Below are 17,193 nucleotides of genomic sequence, written 5' to 3' on the forward strand. Positions count from 1 at the left end.
ACAAGCCCCCAAGGCCAGCACAAAGTCACTTCATCTCAACACTGCGGAGTGCAAAACAATAAATCTTTATTTGTTCACAGTTAAACACAAGCAACTGCCTTGACATTTTAGAACATTCTAAGGACAGCAACCTTTGATTCCATTCACTGAGACTGTACCATGTTCTCCTGCAGCCCATATTTATGGCATCTGATTTGGACTGTTTGACATGCTTTTAAGATCATAGTGGGAAAGTTTAAACCCTTTGAGAAGAGCCTTCCGTTGAACTAAAAGTTTTTAAAATCTGATACATTTTCACTGATGGCAATCCCCACTTTAAGCTCCAAGTTAGCCACATATGGTTCATCCATGATTGATTATAACACTAAACTATGTCTTAGCAAAACCTGTCTGTGGTCCAGTCTCATGGAGGGTGACCACTCAATCTTCCTAGTGCAAAAAAACTCCTGCCTGCCTCCGATTTGCCAGGGAGCCAACAAACAGCATCGTCTCTTCCTGTCCCTTCCAACACTGCGTGAGCTGAGGCAGGAAGAGAGATCAGTCTGGAGCCCTTGAGCTCTGGGGGTCTTGTTTAATACCTACTCCAGTGGCTCAGACTGCCTACATATCCAGGGGTGGGTAATACAGCTCTGGGAAGGGAACGACACTTCTCAGTCCCTATTAATTTCATTCTAAGACCAAAAGTGGTCAGGGTGCAGTTCTGTTGTAGCTGCTGCTGCTTTTCTATACAGCATTTAAAAAAAAACTCAGGGTGATACCAGAGACAGAAGCACTGCTCCTCTGAACATGCCAGGGACTCTCAAACCTGGAAAATGAATGAGAACAAGGGTGGAAGCAGCCCAGGAATCTGTTCCACCCCCCCCCCTTTATTTTTACCTATACAGGCTAAACCCAGGGCAATGAGAGACCTCTGGCTGTACACAGGGACACATACATCTTCATACTGGATGTGTTTTCCAGTGCACATAGCAGTGGATTACAGCATGGCCCTGGACGAAGGTGCAGCAGACTAAGTCCCAGACTGCAGGGCCACTGGCCTCTGGCTGGGCAGATTCCACATGCTCAAGTCTGAGCCTGTGCAATGCCCACACCTCTACCAGCTTGTCCAGTGTCTCCCATCCCTACAGCTCAGTAAAGAAAGTTCCTCACCTTCCCATATATTATGCTGTTTGCTCCTTAGTTCTTCCTGGCTTCAGGTGGTGGGTCCGGCTGGCTGGGCAGATTGCATTTCAGTTCTTCCTGGCTTCAGGTGGTGGGTCCGGCTGGCTGGGCAGATTGTGTTTCAGTTCTTCCTGACTTCAGGTAGTAGGTCCCCGGTGGCTGGGCACACTGCACTTAGTTGTCACACCTCCCATGCCTTCTATGATTACTGCTAGCCCGAACTCTGTGATCAGCTCTGAGGTCCTTTTATCCTTGACTGCTAACAGTTTTTCACTCTCCTTTGAGCATTAGAGCCCACAGATTCTGCAAGTAGTCCTGAGTCTACAGCTTGTCACCTATGGTGCCACCACCACCCTGGGAAGTACTTGGTCACTGGCTATAGCAGCATGGGCCAGGGAGATTTTTGCCTGCTTTTCAAACCACCAGTGGCTACCAGACTTTTCCAGGGTTGTGACAGTTTGCCTTCTAAGAAGAGTGACTCCCTGCTAACGATGTCACACACAATTGGAACCTTCTGCAGCTTAGTCCAGAAGATTAGGCCTTTTCTCCTGAAAGGATCAGAAAAGCTATCGAGTTTCGGCACTCTCCCTTGGCAGCTGTGCTGCTGACTCTAGAGATGCCACTTAGAGCCTGTCTCCTCATGCTCAATGCCATATTGCTCCCAAAGCAAATTTTTAGATTTCAGGAAGGGATATTACAGAGATACGTGCTTAGTTCCTTCCCTGGGCACTGACCTGCTCCTACACTGTAGTGGCACTATACGGCTGCTTCTAATAGATTCTAAGAGACTGCATGAGACACAACCTCCAGTCTCCTTGGGGCCCCTTGGCAACCACAGCATAGTCCAAGTGATTACAGGATGAAGGCCATTCAACCCCAACACTCATATACTCGGCTGCCCAGGACACCTACTGTTCTAATACCTTGGCCCAGGACTCAGCTGCTTCTCAGAAGCTTTGCTCGTGCCTATGGAAATACAGGGTGACCCACTGATTCCCAGATCATTTGTCGCTGCTCTCTAAACAGAAGCCTCCACCCAACCACCCACTAATCCTGGAGTCCTTTGAAAAGAGCCAATGTTTAGTTTGGGTACCTTAAAAATGACTCCTGGTCACAGTCCTCCAATCTTAGGTGAAAAAAGTCCTAACAGCCTTCTAGAACTCAAGGCATACAGGATGTTCAGGTTCTATTGCTGGGTGTGAAAACAGGCTAGGGGAATGTGCAAAGGGCCCAAGTGAAGTCTGTGGAGACAGCAGCCTACACATTAGCTTACCTTACCATGCTGCTGCCTCTTCTCCCTACACTCCATCACCTGTACAGTCTTTTCTAAATATTTTGTTCTCTGGCAGACCTTGGTGGTGGAACTGGTAACTCTTGGAAACAGTGTCTACCATTAACCTGTTTGAGATCTGTTTGTTAATCTGCCCATTTCTACAATGGATTGGGTGAGAGAATACTGGATTTTGAGCTTTGCTTTGTATAGAGCTACATGAAAAACATGGCATCACTGATACCTACACTCCAAGTGTCCAGGGGCAATGGCTGCCCTCTGCTGGTCTGAGAGTGGTCAGTGGCATGCCTTCCTGTGGGCTGGCTGTCAGTCAGCTATAGCAGCGATATGGACCTTACGGGTCTCCAGACAGCACTGCCATGGTGACATGAAGTCTTGTTTTACTTAGGGATGCTAGGATATTTACTGCCACACTTAAGAAAGACTTTCATCCTCAGGCTGGAAACTTTCATATGCAGTAAGATTCGTACCATTTGGTTTTTTGTTTTTTTTTTAGCCCTGTGGTAGCTAAACCCTCTTCTTCATACATCAGACAGAATAGAAACAAGAAACCCAAGTTCATGGCTGCTTCCCAAGTCTCTCCTTGTCTGGGCCAGAATATAAGGCAGCAACTCTTATACTTCCAGCATTTATTTCAGGAGCATTGGTTGAGTTTGGGCTCTCTGCCACCACTGTGTTCTGACTGTGACCAATGTTGCCTCTTGTGAGCATGAGGGCAAGCAGTGGTGGCCTTTATCAGACTCTGAGTTGCTCTGCTGTTCCTAATAGAATGTCTGATATGAAGCTCCAGGGAGTCTTTCCTATGAAGTGGGAATTGCTGTCAAAGCTGTGAGACCCTAGTATGGGGAGGAGACCCCTTAGCTGGAACGAGAGCCATCATTACATAAGCTCCAAGGAGGCACTGACTTCTCCCAAGCCTGTCTGCTGTGGCATCACAAGGCGCTGGGACCAAGGGGACCAAGGGGACCAAGGGGACTCAAGGGGAAGCAAACAGGCTGAAGGGTGGAACCGTGGTCAGCCAGAAGCACATGTCCACATGAGCACTGGCATCCTAGGTGCCCCTCCTAGTGACCACTCCCCACTGTGCAGACTGCAGGATGAACACCTATACACCCACCCACAGTCAGCATGGTGCCAGCATTCAAGCAAATACCAAATAAATAAGAGGTAGTGGGGCAGAGGGGTAAGAGCTTTCCAGAGTTAAGGCAGTGTGGCCTCCACAGTGGCAACTGCACTGTCAAAGCAACTGCTATTCTCACAGAACCATCTAGGAAGCACATCAGAGCTGCCAAGAAAAGGCAGAGGTGAGGGAGCCAGGTTCTCAAGATCTGTGGCTTAGATGCTAAACTTAAGAACCAAAAAGCAGTGGGAATGCTCCTGTAAAGACAGCTTTGTAGGCTACATCCTCTAGAATGGACAAAACTGGACTTACCTGCAGTGCCACTAACTGCCTGGTCTAGCCAAGAGCCACCCAGTTGTCTGAACCTCAGGAAAGCAGAGTAGTATGTTGGACCCAAAGATGAAATTGGCCTCATATTGCACAGGTTCAAATGACATAACCATTTGGTGGAAGGAATAAAATAAAGCACAGGCCCTCAATTAGTACATACTGCTGGGTAAATGAAGGAGGCTGGGGTGAGGTGAAGGAAAGCGTCTCAATGCCAGACCCAAACCCATCATCCCACATCCGCCCTCTGTCCCATTCCCACCGCACAAGCAGCTGCTCAGACCCTGGAAACAGAGAAGCCTAGACCGTGCACAAACATCTTCTGTTCTGTGCCGACAAAGACGCAACTTAACACTGACAGACCCTCTTCAGCTGTGCTCATGATGAGTCTCATTGTAGTCCATGATGTGGAGCTGCCCCACACTGTCTGAGTTTGGGGAAGATAGGTGCGGGACATCTAGACTCAAGGAAGTCTTGTTTTCCATGGCCGAGTCTTTGCCTAGTTCTGTCTTCAGGGTCTCAGAAAGGCTACTGCTCATGGCCACGCCGTCCTCATCACACTGGCTCTCACTCTTATTACGGAACAGCTCCCGGGCCTTCATGCCCAGGAAGCTTTTCGAACTGGGAAGTGAGCCAACAGTGGTGGGGATGCTGCTAGAGGGCTCGCCCATGGCGGGGTCCCACCGGCTGCTGAACCTCTGGCTTGGGGGTTTCTCTGGAGTGGAAAGCTCACTGCTGCTGCTGCTGCTGCCTCCAGTGACTCTACCTCCACAGCTGGCCCGGGTGCCACCAGGTCTGGAGGTCCTGGTCTCACCGTTGTGACCAGAAGCCTCTTCATTATGTCCTACCAAGGAATCTGAGCATCCGTCACTACAACAGTCAAGCCTGTAAGAGACCCAGAGAGAATGCAGTTGGTAATTGCAGCACTACAGAGGAAACGCAAACTGCACTTGTCTCCTGACCCTGCGTACTCCTTCTCTAATTAAATATTTCACATGTATGAGTGTGTATGTGCGTGCCTGATACCTGAGAAGGCCAGAAGACTCTCTAGATCTGGGAACCAAACCGAGGTCCTCTGCAAGAGCAGTGTCCTTAACCACCACACCATCCCTCCAGCCCCACCCCCACCCCCTTTTTTGTAACAGCAGCTACAAGCACGAATCTCACTGAAGCCCAGGTGACACCTGGGGTTCTACTGATGACAATCTGCAATAGTAAGGGCAGACTGAGTATAGCCAGCAAACAAGAAGGAGCAGAGGATGGTAGCCCACCTGCCGTGCAGAGCCCGCCTTTCTTCTACAGAGCCTGCTGAGCTGTACTCACCTCTCTTCTGCTGCCTCTGCTGCCTCTGCTCTGTCCTCTTCTAGTTTCCGTAGGCGGCCATCTTTCTCCAACCTGCCATACAAGTCTAGGATCTCCAGTTCCAACACCCGGGTGATCTTTCTCTGAGCCTCATACCTGCTCTCTGCAGCCAGCAGCTGTCCACTGAAAGACAGGCCATAGGTTCAGAATATGGAAGGGGGCCCAGCCACACCCACACCTCTCCAATGAGTCACCTCGCCTGGCTCTTGACATCCTCAAGGTATTTCTTCTGCTCTAGGAGAAGGTGGTCTTTCTTGGCTAGAAGAGATTCCAGTTCCAAAACTCGCCTCTGTGAGGCGTCCAGCCTCTGGTTCTGCTGGAGAAGGTGGCTTCTGTTTTTCTCTAGTTCTTTCCGATATGCAGTTTTCATCATTTCTACTTCCTATAAAAAGATCTGGAGTCAATACTTATAGACAAGTGCACAGAGTAACTCTACAGTGTCCTCAACACTGAGAGAGAGGCACTTAGTGCCGTGACCCAACTAAATGAGGATAACTTCCTGGCAAGTAGACTGGCTAGGCATTTTTGATGTTTCTCCCCAAGGAAACCATCTCAAGCATCAAAAGACATCACCACAGCATGTTTATGAAAGAAAATGACCATAAGCACACTTAGACATAACGTCAGGATTCTGTGAGGGAAAACTATATTTACTCTGCTCATAGGCTGCATACAGTACCAGTAAAAAAGATGAAATATGAACCATAGCCTATAGGACCAAGCCTATCACAATACACTGAATAAGGCATTTACAATAAAATAAGCAATTTGCACAGCTGTAGCTTCAGATTAATGGTACTGTGGCCATTTGCCTTCTTTTACCCTTTCTCCCTCTTCTATAGCAGCTGAGATGGTGACACAGGAGACATGTTTGCTCAGAAGAGCAGCATTTTTAGGCTGGGTACCTGCCAAAGTTTGTTGGCCAAGTCGCATAGGTGGCCTGCCTGCATGGGAAATCCATAGTAACTGTAGGCTGATGTGTCCCCAAAAGGTAGAAAGGAGGCTTTCCTAACAATTGTTACTATGTGTTCCACACCACCCCTCCCCAACCCACTCCCACCATACAAGGTTTTCAAGAAGAGCCTAAATTGCAAGTTATAAGGAGATAACCCTCCCAGAAGGCACTGAGCCTCAGTGCTGACCAGGAATCAGATATTTCCAGAGTGTGGAAGGCAGAAATGACTGAAAACATTGCCTTCCCAGCTGTGCTGAACAGTCCCAGGGAAGAACCCAGTTGACTTCTGTAACAAGGCAGCACAGGCAGTCTCCACAACTACAGACCCCAGCAGCCATAAATGCAGCATGTTCAATGTGTGCACTGAGTGTACCATGCTGGGTTCTTGTCATTATTCTTCAATAATACAGCTTAACAGCTGCTTATATAATGTTTACCTTACATTAGGCATTTGCACGTGACCTAGAGGTGGATACAGTACATGGGAGAATGTGCAAGGGTTTGGGGTAAACATGGAACCATCACATGAGGAACTAACCATCTGGAAACTTGCAGGGCCCTGGACCCAACCCTGCACAGCAATACTTATTTAAATAAGCACACCTGTACTTATTTACAGATACTCACACAAGGAATTAAAACAGCAAGCCCTGGCCAAGCATCTCAGTTACCCGAACAGCCTGTGAGATGCCCACCCCTCCTCCATGGGTCTGAAGAACAGCAACCCAGCTCCCCACCCAGAGGCAGATCTTGGGTCTACTCAAGGCCTTACACAGGCCAATAACAAGCACCATCAAACCTAACAAAAAAGGAAAATGGGATAGGAAGCATGCAGAAAGGTTTTGAAAAAGGTTTTTCTCACTGAGAGACACCCACTCATAGGAGGGGAACACCATGGGGTTGGTCTGTGTAAGGCACTTGGCATATCAGTGTGGCTAGCTGGAAGACAAGGCTAACAGGATAATATGGCAGGGGGAAGGGTACAAAGAGCCTGGTTTCCTCATGCTGAGCCCAAACTACCACCTTGATCAACTTGGAATTCACGTGGCTCAGGACTTTTGTCAAATAAAGCAATACAGCTCTGTATTATTAAGCAAGATTTTTTGTTTTGTTTTGTGATGTTGAACAGAAGGCATCCCAGCTAACACAAGTGGACTTCGCAACTCATAACTATGAAACAGCTTCCAAGAAGGAACATAGCTGGGTTCCAAGTCTCAGGGTTCCAAGTAACAGAAGCCAGTCTAGCTATGCGTCATCTCTCTGGAGGCATCAAAAAGTTGTTTCAACAGTAGCCAGACATGATGGCTACTTTAATCCCAGTACATGGGAGACAGAGACAAAATGCATATCTGTGAGTTCAAAGATAGCCTGGTCTGAGAGTTTCAGGGCAGCTAACACTACATAGGGATATCCTATCTTGAAAAACAATATGGTTCAGCAAGCTCTATAGGGTGAGTCCTTGGGTCTGTTACCCTCATTCTCTCAAAAAACATTCTGCCTCCAGGGTGATTCATAGCTGGATTCTAGGTAGTCCCACTTTTGACATCCTCTAGAGTCTGAACTGGAGGCTGAGAATTAAGAAGCAAGTCTGCCATGAATTTGTCTCCTCAGTTCTAAGACAACACTCCACTTGGAGACCACAGAGGACCTTTGATAGAGCTTTCACCCAAGGGTGCTAAAGGCATTTGATGGAGGAGCAGTGTCAGAGCACCAGAGGATACTCTACTGAAATTCCAAGCAAGTTCCTTTCTGACTGCCCGAGGCTGACTGTACAGTGACATGAACGTCTGCCTCAGCACACTGGCAAACACTAACTGGTCTTGATGCTGACACCAGGACTGACTGAACATCAGCAGGAGCAGAGTCTCAGGAGAAGGAAGCAAAGCGGCCCGCATACACCGTGGGTCCTGAAGGGGAGCAGACAGATGAGCTGCCCCCACCTTTCCCCTCACTCCTGCTTGGCAGCGCTCCTCACACCTCATTCTTTCCCTGTGGGATGGACAACCTTACCACCGTATGAGGTACAGAATCACTATGGAAACAAAGCTCTGGGCCTGTCTGTGAGAGGTTATCTAGACTAGTCAACTGAAGTGGTAGGACCAATCCTAAATAGGGCCAGCACCATCCCATAGCCTGGGGTCCCAGAATGAATAAAAAGGAGAACATTAGCTGCACACTAGTCTCTCCCTGCTTCCTGACTGTGACAGTGTGAGCCATTGTCACACTCCCATCACCATGTCCCTTCCTGAGTATGTGAGCCATGTTCACACTCCATTACCATGTCCCCTCAAACTATGAACCAATAAACTTTTCCTTGTTTCAGTCACTTTTGTCAGTTTTGTCCCAGATAGAAGAACAGTAATTGACATTCATGTATTCCTGACCCCTGCAAAGTAGCCCCACCAGGTCACATGCCTGCTGTGTGTCTTCCCATACCTGGACCCTGTTGTGTGGCTAGGCCTGGCAGTGCAGTTCTGTGTCTTGTAGTGCCCCGGGCACATACCTTGGTGGTGTCAGGATGCTTGCTCTGCAGCTGCTCCAGGTACAGCTCATTGACCTCCCCGAGCACCAGGAGCTGCCTATTCAAGAACTCCATCTGCTGCTGCACTGACTCACTATTGGAGAGCTGCCAGACAGAAGTGAGAAGGTGCAAGTCAACATGGCAAAACTAGGCAATGGACAGTGGCAGTCACTACTGAGGAGCACAGTGCAGAATAAACCATCCCCACTAAGTCCATGGCTAATGGAGAAGAAGACACCCAAGGGAAGCAGAAACACACTCGGGTTGTTCTCTGTACAGAAGCAGCACAGATGCATTTCAATACAGCTAGACCAAGAACTCTGGAGCAGAGACAGCTATGTAAGCCCCAGTGAACTAACCTGTTTCAGAATACATGACACAGATCTCACTGAATACCTACTTACAGCCACAGATCAAAAGCCTTAACAGACTCCATAAGCAAGGTATTAAGAAGAGTTCCATGGATGTGCCTGGCCTCAGCTCAGCTAGTACTTTTGTTATGAGGACTGTCTGCACTGGAGAGTGTGCTGCATTTGCAGGTCGGTACCCATGGACCCTTCCCACTCGCATCAATGTCTCCAGATGTTGCCAAATGTTTTTGGGTAGAATGGCTCACTCCTGGATCACCAATACAGACATACAAGTAATATACTTGTCTGACCTGATGCAAGAGTCAGCAGGTGGAAGTCTAATCTTACCTTCTGAGAAACCTGGCTGAGCAGTAGCTCAGTGTGGCACACCTTGTTGTTGGCCTTCTTCAGCTCGACCCGAAGCTCCGCAATCATGTTTCTGCAGTCCTCCAGCTTTGTCTACCAAGGAAAGTTGGCTGTGAGGTCACAAGAGCACTGGCAGGCACAGCCACAGGCGGAGGCAGAGCTGGAGACGCTCTGCTCCTCAGCTGCTCTCTTGTCCATCAGTGTCAGACTCTTCAATTTATAGGAGAGACTCTGAGTTTCTTACTACTTAAAAGGAGGCGGGGGGGACGGACCCAAAGACCTGACCCCTACAGTTCCAAAATTGCATGCCCCCAGACCATGCGACTACACAGAAACTGGCCCAGACTTTTCACTCTTTTGAGGGGACTACAGCGACATCTGTGGGGCACCATGGGAACTACTGAATAATTGGTTGAGATGGTGCTATGTGTGTGTGGATAATGCCTCATCCTGGCAAAGCTGGACTTTTAATGATTTATGTGCTAAAAAAGCAATATGAGCAAACAGAGTGAAGGAGGAAATGAGGGTGTCGCTGTCTACTGATTCCAAAGCCAAAGTACTGTGTGGTGACAACAGGGTCACTTGACTTAGCAATCATGGCTATTTAAAAGTAGTCTAAAATATTTTAAATGTAGGTGTGTTGTTTCTGAACAGCCACTATGCCAAGAGGAATCAACCTCACAGAGCATTCAGATGCACTTAGAGCAGTGATTCTCAATGTGTGGGTCCTGACCTATTTCCGATGGTCTTAGGAAACCCAAGCATAAATTTATTCTCATTGTTATTTCACAACTGTAATTTTGCTACTGAGTGGTATGTCAGTTCTTTTTTTTTTTTTTTTAAAGATTTATTTATTTATTTATTTATTTACTTATTTTATACACATGAGTACACTGTAGCTGTCTTCAGACACACCAGAAAAGGGCACCAGTCCCCATTACAGATGGTTGTGAGCCACCATGTGGGTGCTGGGAATTGAACTCAGGACCTCTGGAAGAGCAGTCAGTGGTCTTAACTGCTGAGCCATCTCTCCAGCCCCGGTATGTCAGTTCTTAAGACCATAAGAAATATGTGCTTATGGTCGTGACCCATAGGTTGAGAACCTCTGGCTTAGAGGAACATTAAGTTGTTTCTTTTGGCTTCTGGGTGCTAGGAACACTAAGGGAACACTGAACAGAGAAAGGTAAGGACGTCTGTCCTCACTTAGATCTATCGTATCCGCAATACACTTGTCACTCTGGAGTGAAGCGTTCATCTCAGGCAAGCTGAGTGAGGTTGGAGGACACAGCTGACACCATGCCTTCTGCCACCCGCCTGGTATAGCAGCTGGTACCTGTAACTCCTGACTCTGGTTGTAGAATTCTTCTCGGTCATGCTGCAGCTGTCTGATCTGGCTATGCAGTTGGGTCACCATGGTGTCACGTTGTTCCTGAAGCTGACTGTATCGGGCTTGTTCTTTCTGAAGACTCACCTTCCACATCTGGATGTCCTTCTCTTGTAACTTCAACTGATCTTTCTAGCAAAAGCAGAGACACTCTCACTTTATCATCTCATGCCACCCAACATGGGCAGTGACACTCAAAGTTAGCACATGTCACCAACACTGACAGTCATACACTGCTCTGGAATTCTAATCATACACTTATGGGTCTGGTGCCTCTCTACTGTCAAAAGTTTTCCAAACTCCACATCAGTGCACAGAACTTTCCTCAAGGAACTTCTAATACTTGCTAAAGTCCTAGCTGCCTACTGAGGACTTTGAATACACACAGTGTGGTAGTCCTCTAAGATGCTGGGCCCTGACTGCCAGACAGAACGAATGCTCATTGGTGTGAGTTGACACCAGTGACTGCCACTATCACTTATTATGTACAGAATGGGTAAAGAGGCAACAGAAGGCTTGACCTAAGTCACCTGTTGTGGTACACACCTTCAATCCCAGCACTTAGGAGGCAGAAACATTTGAGTTTGAGGCCAGTCTGGTCAATATAGTGAGTTCCTGTTCCTGGGCTACATGGAGAGACCCTGTCTCAAACAAATAAACAAACAAGCAAACAACTCCCCAACAAAAAACCCCAAAGGCTTAAGGTAAACCCCAACAGCTAAAGTCCGTATCTAGTTGGCTTTATATCCATGGCATCAAACACCTTCAGTTCTGTGCCATGAAACAAACTGCTTACCAGAAGGAAAAATAAGCTCCTTTGGCCTTTTACATGAATGCCAAGCAGTCACAAAGTCATTTGTTCTTGTGGTTCTTGAGAGTGTGGGAGAAGTTATGAGATTTAGCCATGTACGCCTGTACTTCACAGGCTAAGTGGCCCGCCCTCGGCCACTCAGGGCAGAGCTGGGAGCCTACTCAGCAGCTGCTCTCTACAAAGCAGCGTGTGGATGGATACACCCGGACTGCTCACCATTGCTGCATTGTGTTCCTCCAGAGCAGCTGCTCGGATCACCTTGCGCAGGAGCCTTCTGTTCCTGAGTGCATGCTGCTGCCGCTTGAAGCGCTCATACAGCAGCTGATTGTGCAGTAAAAGCAGCTGGTCTCGGAGGGTCCGGATCTCATCTGAGGGAGGAGAGCCTGATTTTAAAGCAGAGGGAAGGTGGCAGAAGGGCCTTTTAAACATAGTTCCATCTAGGCCTTCCCATGTGCTTCACTTAAGAAACAATTCTTGGGGTCTTGGGAGACAGTTCAGTCCATGAAGTGCTGTGCAGGCATGGGTCCTGGTTTGATATCCAAAATGAATATAAGAAGAGGCAGAACCCTGGGGCTTGCTAGCTAGCCACCCTTGTTACATTAGCAAGCTCCAGGTCAGTGAGAGACCCTGTCTCCACACACGTGTCACACAATCCTGACACTTCCCAACCAGTCTGCTAGTTCCTAGCCCCACAATTCTTGAGAGATGGGAGAATCTTCTACTTTCCTTCCCTTTAAAGCATCTAAACATGGTACCAGAAGAGTTCTTCTGAGACAGGACCCTGATAATGGGGGTATATCTGACCTCCTTTCTCGGCCACTGTCCACACTTCTGTTCCCCGGAGAGACTTCTAAGCACATCCCACCAAGTTCACCATCTCTAGGGAAACCTGACACTCACTTTTCCACCAAACTCCCAAGCTCACTACTTGCCACTCCCTAAAAACACCAAACCCTGACTGCAACACTCGGGATCCTCTCAGCACGCAGATAAGCTAACTGGGAAGGAGTTAAAGGAAGTCCCTTCCTGAGGGCACCCTCAGGACAGAGAAGGGTGAATGGGTCTGGATGTGTGCTGAACCACGTTACCTCCAAAGTGGGTCCAGTCAACAGACTTGCTGGGCAAGGACAACCTAGGAAAAGAGTTCACAGGAAGTTACTGATCTGATCCTGAAAACATGAATGTGGACTTTCTGTTGTTGGTAGTAGTGTTTTTAAAAAGTCTCAGGCAGCCCAAGCTGGCTCTGAACTTGCTATACAGTCAAGGATGATGCTGAACTTCTAATCCTCCAGCCTCTATCTCCACGTGCTGGGACTGCAGGCATGGGCCGCTGAGCCCCACTTCGTATGGTGCTGGGGATCAAACGGAGGCTTTATGAGTACTAGGAGAGCACTCGACCAATGGGGCTACACCCTCCGCCATGACCAACGGACGCACGACTGGAGAGGCTGCCCCGCATTCTTGTGCTCAGTACCTGCAGCGGCTTAGGAAAACTTTTCTTTTTTTTTTTAAGATTGACTGACTGACTGATTGATATGTCTATGAGTACACCATTGCTCTCCTCAGACACACCAGAAGAGGGCGTCAGACCCCGTTACAGATGGTTCTGAGCCACCATGTGCTTGCTGGGAATTGAACTCAGGACCTCTGGAAGAGCAGTCAGTGCTCTTAACCACTGAGCCATCTCTCCAGCCCGAAAACTTTCAAAGTCCAACTACACTGAGCTGAAGGGAGTCTTGGTGGCTGGGAATAGGCCGGCAATTCACTGTGTATAACTAAGTCCCAGCCCTAGCACTGAGCTCCCCAGGCTTGGTGGCTATGCCACAGGATTTCTCTAACCACCCTCTGCAGGAAAACACGAAGTCCTCTTCCCCCGCCTCTCCTTATAGACACAGAGCCACTCTCCTTGGACAAGCTACTGTCAGCCTGTTAAGATAAACGCCGTTCATTTACCCTGACTCCTATACATCAAATTGCATTGTTAAGAGGAGCTTTAAATATTACAATTCTTATCAAATTTCATCTTAGGGTATGTAGAAAAAAGGTTAAAAACTAGCCAGGGATGGTGATATATCCTTGTAATCTCAACTTTTGGGACACCACAGTAGGAAGATCACGAGTTCCAGACTAGCCTTGGCTACATAGTGAGAACCTATCTCAAAAAAAAAAAAAAAAAAAAAAGAAAAGAAACAAAACTAACATTTCCCAAGAACCAGTAGCAAAAGGGTCAAACTCAACTTAGCCAGGTAATTCTTTTCTTTTCCCTGGAGTCCTCTAACAGGTGATAGAGTTGTTTTTTAAATAAATAAATAAATAAATAAATAAATAAATAAATAAATAAATAAGACTGACAGCTAGTTGCTGACGTTTCAGCTGCTGAAGACTAGGTTGTGTCTACCCTTCAGAAACCCATGTGCTCTGTGGAACACCTAGCCTCCCGAACTGGGAGAGAATGATGACATCTCATCTGTCACCAGTAGCACAGGAGAGAACAGAAAGCTGTAACTGGAGAAGGGCATACTGAAACCAGTATGACTCAACTCTGAGCTATTATAACATCAATTTTATGTCTGCTTTCCAGAGAACAAATGTGCAAACAGTCACTGGGACATCCACACAGAACAGAGGCACAGAATGACCTGCACTGAAGACTTATTTACAAATGGACACTATCTTCCTCACAGATCATCCTAGGCTCTATACATGCAAAAGCAACAGAAGAGGAGGGTAAGAGCACAAGAGAACCAGCTGCCTTGGGTACAGTGGACAGGGGAGCTCTGCTCTGTCTGCATAGTCTTGTGCTAACAACAGCACGGCCTGGCTTACCTGCTCAGCTCCTTGCTGTGCGCACCTGCTCCCTGCTCTATCAGTCTGTCCAGTACTTCCATTGGGGAGGTAGAGGGCACACAGTCTTCCTCAGGGTTTCCTTTCATTTTCTTCAACAGCTCCTCAGTCTTCTTGCTGACAAAGTGACAGGCAGTCTTTGGCAAGGCCACCTCAAAGAGATGATCATATGGGGGAAGATGCCCACTTCCAAAGCTCACTCCCCTCTGAGGTGGAATTTTGCAAGGGCTGGGAGTGAGGATACTGGTCTCCAGAGAAGTCTGGCGATCCCTGTCCCCAGCAGGACTGGCATCAGCACTGCCAGAGGGTGGGTCTATGGGAGTAAAGGCTTGCTTTGGTGTGTCAGGCCCATGTTTGTCCAGGGAGGAGTGCAAAGGCTCAGGGTTCACGCTGGAGCCCTGAGTCCCAGAGGCTGCCGAATGAGTCTTCCGCTGAGAACCAGAGAGACTGTCTCGGTAGAAGGGAGAGTCAAAGCCCCCTCGAGGAACTACAGGATCCGCCTCTGCAGTGGTGATCTCAGAAAGTTCTTTAGATATCGCAGCTGAAATGAGGGTGAGGAAACAAGGGAGCCCTGTAAACACTCAGGCAGGCAAGTGGGCTTGGGGTTGTGCACTACAGGGAAGGTACGCTGGCAATCCTTTCCCTGTACGTGCTGGAACCAACACCACCTTTCACCCCAACACAGAAAAGTCAAGCAAGCCTGAGTTATGACTCTAGAGCCCAGGTCTGAGACAGAAGGACACTTTCATCACCTTGTAGCCACCCCTCGAATGTTACCTTCTTCCTTATCTTTCTCTATACTGTCTTCCTCAGAAGCCAGGTCACCTAGGAAATCGGGTAGATTCCTCAGAGTAACGGAGCCTTTGCTTCCAAGATCCTCTGGGGGGGGGGGGGGGAGAGAGAGAGAGAATATGAACACACGAATGAACTCAGGTCAAACTGGTTAACCTTGGAAGCTCAAAGTCATGACACTGCATACACATCTACAATAGTTCTTCCAGGTGAACAGAGAAAGTTGGGACCACTACAAAAGATGGAGAACTTACACATCATTTGCAAAATTTCCAAACCCAAGCCCATAAGAAGCACAGTTTTCAAGCCATCATGTCTCTGATAAGAGATAAAACTACCTAGTTTGACCTTCTCACAGAAGACACACTTCAGGCAGTAGTTTGACAACCTTCTAATACTGGTGTTTCATGTTCCTGGGATTGGTGCTATCCCAAAAAACCCTTCTTCTACCTAGCTTAGCTTTTAAACTACAGAGTTCAATGCAAAGAGGCAAGCAAGGTCTATCATTACCCAGGAAGTTTACCTACCTCGGTCGTTCAACTGTCTGTGAAGGTAAGGCCTTGAGGAATCTGTTCTTTCTTCCTGAAATGGAAGAACAGTGAAAATGCTGGGCATGTTCTGTGGCACACAGTAATGGAATTTAAAGTTAGTCTAGTGAACTGCTAGACTCCAGGATCCCTTTAGGATCTTAAAAAAGATCTTTGGTGATCCCTGTCCCCAGAAGGACTGGCATCAGCACTGCCAGAGGGTGGGCCTATGGGAGTTAGAGCTTGCTTTGGTGTGTCAGGCCCACACTGAAAACAGCTCAGTGTTGAGTACTAGCTGTTCTTCCAGAGGACCCAAGTTTGACTTGCAGGACCCACAACCCAGCTCACAGTCATCTATAACTCCAATCCCTGAGTTACATAGAAGTATCTGAGGCTTTCCTTTGGCTTCTGTGGGCACCAGGAACACAAACACTCATACACATAAAATAAATACAATTATACACACACACACACACACACACACACACACACACACACACACACACTTGGAGCTTCTATTTGTATGGTTAAATCTACCAAAAATGTTTCATATGAAATTGAAACAGAAATTAAAGAAAACTTATTAACTTAAAAATACAACTATGTCATGTTAATACATATAGCATAGTTTTAGGAAAAATTGCATTTTTTAAAACAATACTTAAAACTGACACATTTTTACACTCCCTTTTAATAATTTTGATTAATTAAAACCAGTTGAATATGCCTACATTTTACTCCTGATATGCTTTTGTGTGTTACTTTGGCTGAAATGTAAGAAAATCAGGGTCTTTACAGATATCTAACAGTAAAATGAATATTACATCTTATGGTTTCTAACCATAGCTATAGTGTGGAACCTAAAAACACAAACTCTTTCTACTGTGTATTTGTTCTTTGTGTGCGTATGCACAGGGTTCAGAGGCAAGAGGATGTCAGTGTCCTGCATTATCATTCTCTGCTGCCTTCTCAAGCCTGGGTCCCTCACTTAACCTGGAGCTTAGATGGTAGCCAGTAAGCCCCAGTGATCCCCCACCTTCAACAGTAGGGCTGGGGGACACAGGCCTGCTCAGCAACATCTTGCTTTTTACATGGGTACTGGAACCTGAGCTTGGATCTTCAATGCTTACGCAATTAGCACTGACGGCAAGCACCACATTTTTGTTGTTGTTGTTTTGTCTGTTTTGAGGCAGGGCTGTGTGTGACCCTGGCTGTTCTGGAACTCACTCTGTAGCTAGACTCAGAGATCCACCTGCTTCTGCCTCCCAAATGTTGCAGCTAAAGGCTTGTACCATCATGACAGGCCACAGATGCACAGGCACAAGTTTTTTAGGGTTTTTTTCAAACAGAGTTTCTCTGTGTAGCTCTGGATGTTCTGGAAC

At 47.4% G+C, this 17,193-nt stretch overlaps 1 protein-coding gene across 4 annotated transcripts in view; it reads right to left on the reverse strand.

Annotated features, from left to right (window-relative positions):
- Positions 1–46: 46 nt before the first annotated feature.
- Positions 47–17,193, reverse strand: part of Tsc1 (TSC complex subunit 1) — a 50,625-nt gene continuing 33,478 nt past the window's right edge. For 3 of the 4 annotated variants that reach the window (XM_028756973.1, XM_028756975.1, XM_028756972.1), the window contains 11 exons: positions 15,812–15,866; positions 15,270–15,371; positions 14,475–15,033; positions 12,737–12,780; positions 11,865–12,031; positions 10,787–10,969; positions 9,436–9,546; positions 8,720–8,842; positions 5,456–5,643; positions 5,223–5,384; positions 47–4,784 (listed from right to left, as the gene is read on the reverse strand). In XM_028756973.1, the coding sequence (XP_028612806.1) occupies positions 4,268–4,784; positions 5,223–5,384; positions 5,456–5,643; positions 8,720–8,842; positions 9,436–9,546; positions 10,787–10,969; positions 11,865–12,031; positions 12,737–12,780; positions 14,475–15,033; positions 15,270–15,371; positions 15,812–15,866 (2,211 nt within the window). In that variant the 3' untranslated portion in view covers positions 47–4,267. The remainder of the gene's footprint in view (positions 4,785–5,222; positions 5,385–5,455; positions 5,644–8,719; positions 8,843–9,435; positions 9,547–10,786; positions 10,970–11,864; positions 12,032–12,736; positions 12,781–14,474; positions 15,034–15,269; positions 15,372–15,811; positions 15,867–17,193) is intronic. The other variant, XM_028756976.1, reaches the window with a different exon arrangement.

Source organism: Grammomys surdaster, unplaced genomic scaffold, assembly GCF_004785775.1.
Source record: "Grammomys surdaster isolate TR1022 unplaced genomic scaffold, NIH_TR_1.0 126133, whole genome shotgun sequence".
NCBI classification, from domain to species: Eukaryota; Metazoa; Chordata; class Mammalia; order Rodentia; family Muridae; genus Grammomys; species Grammomys surdaster.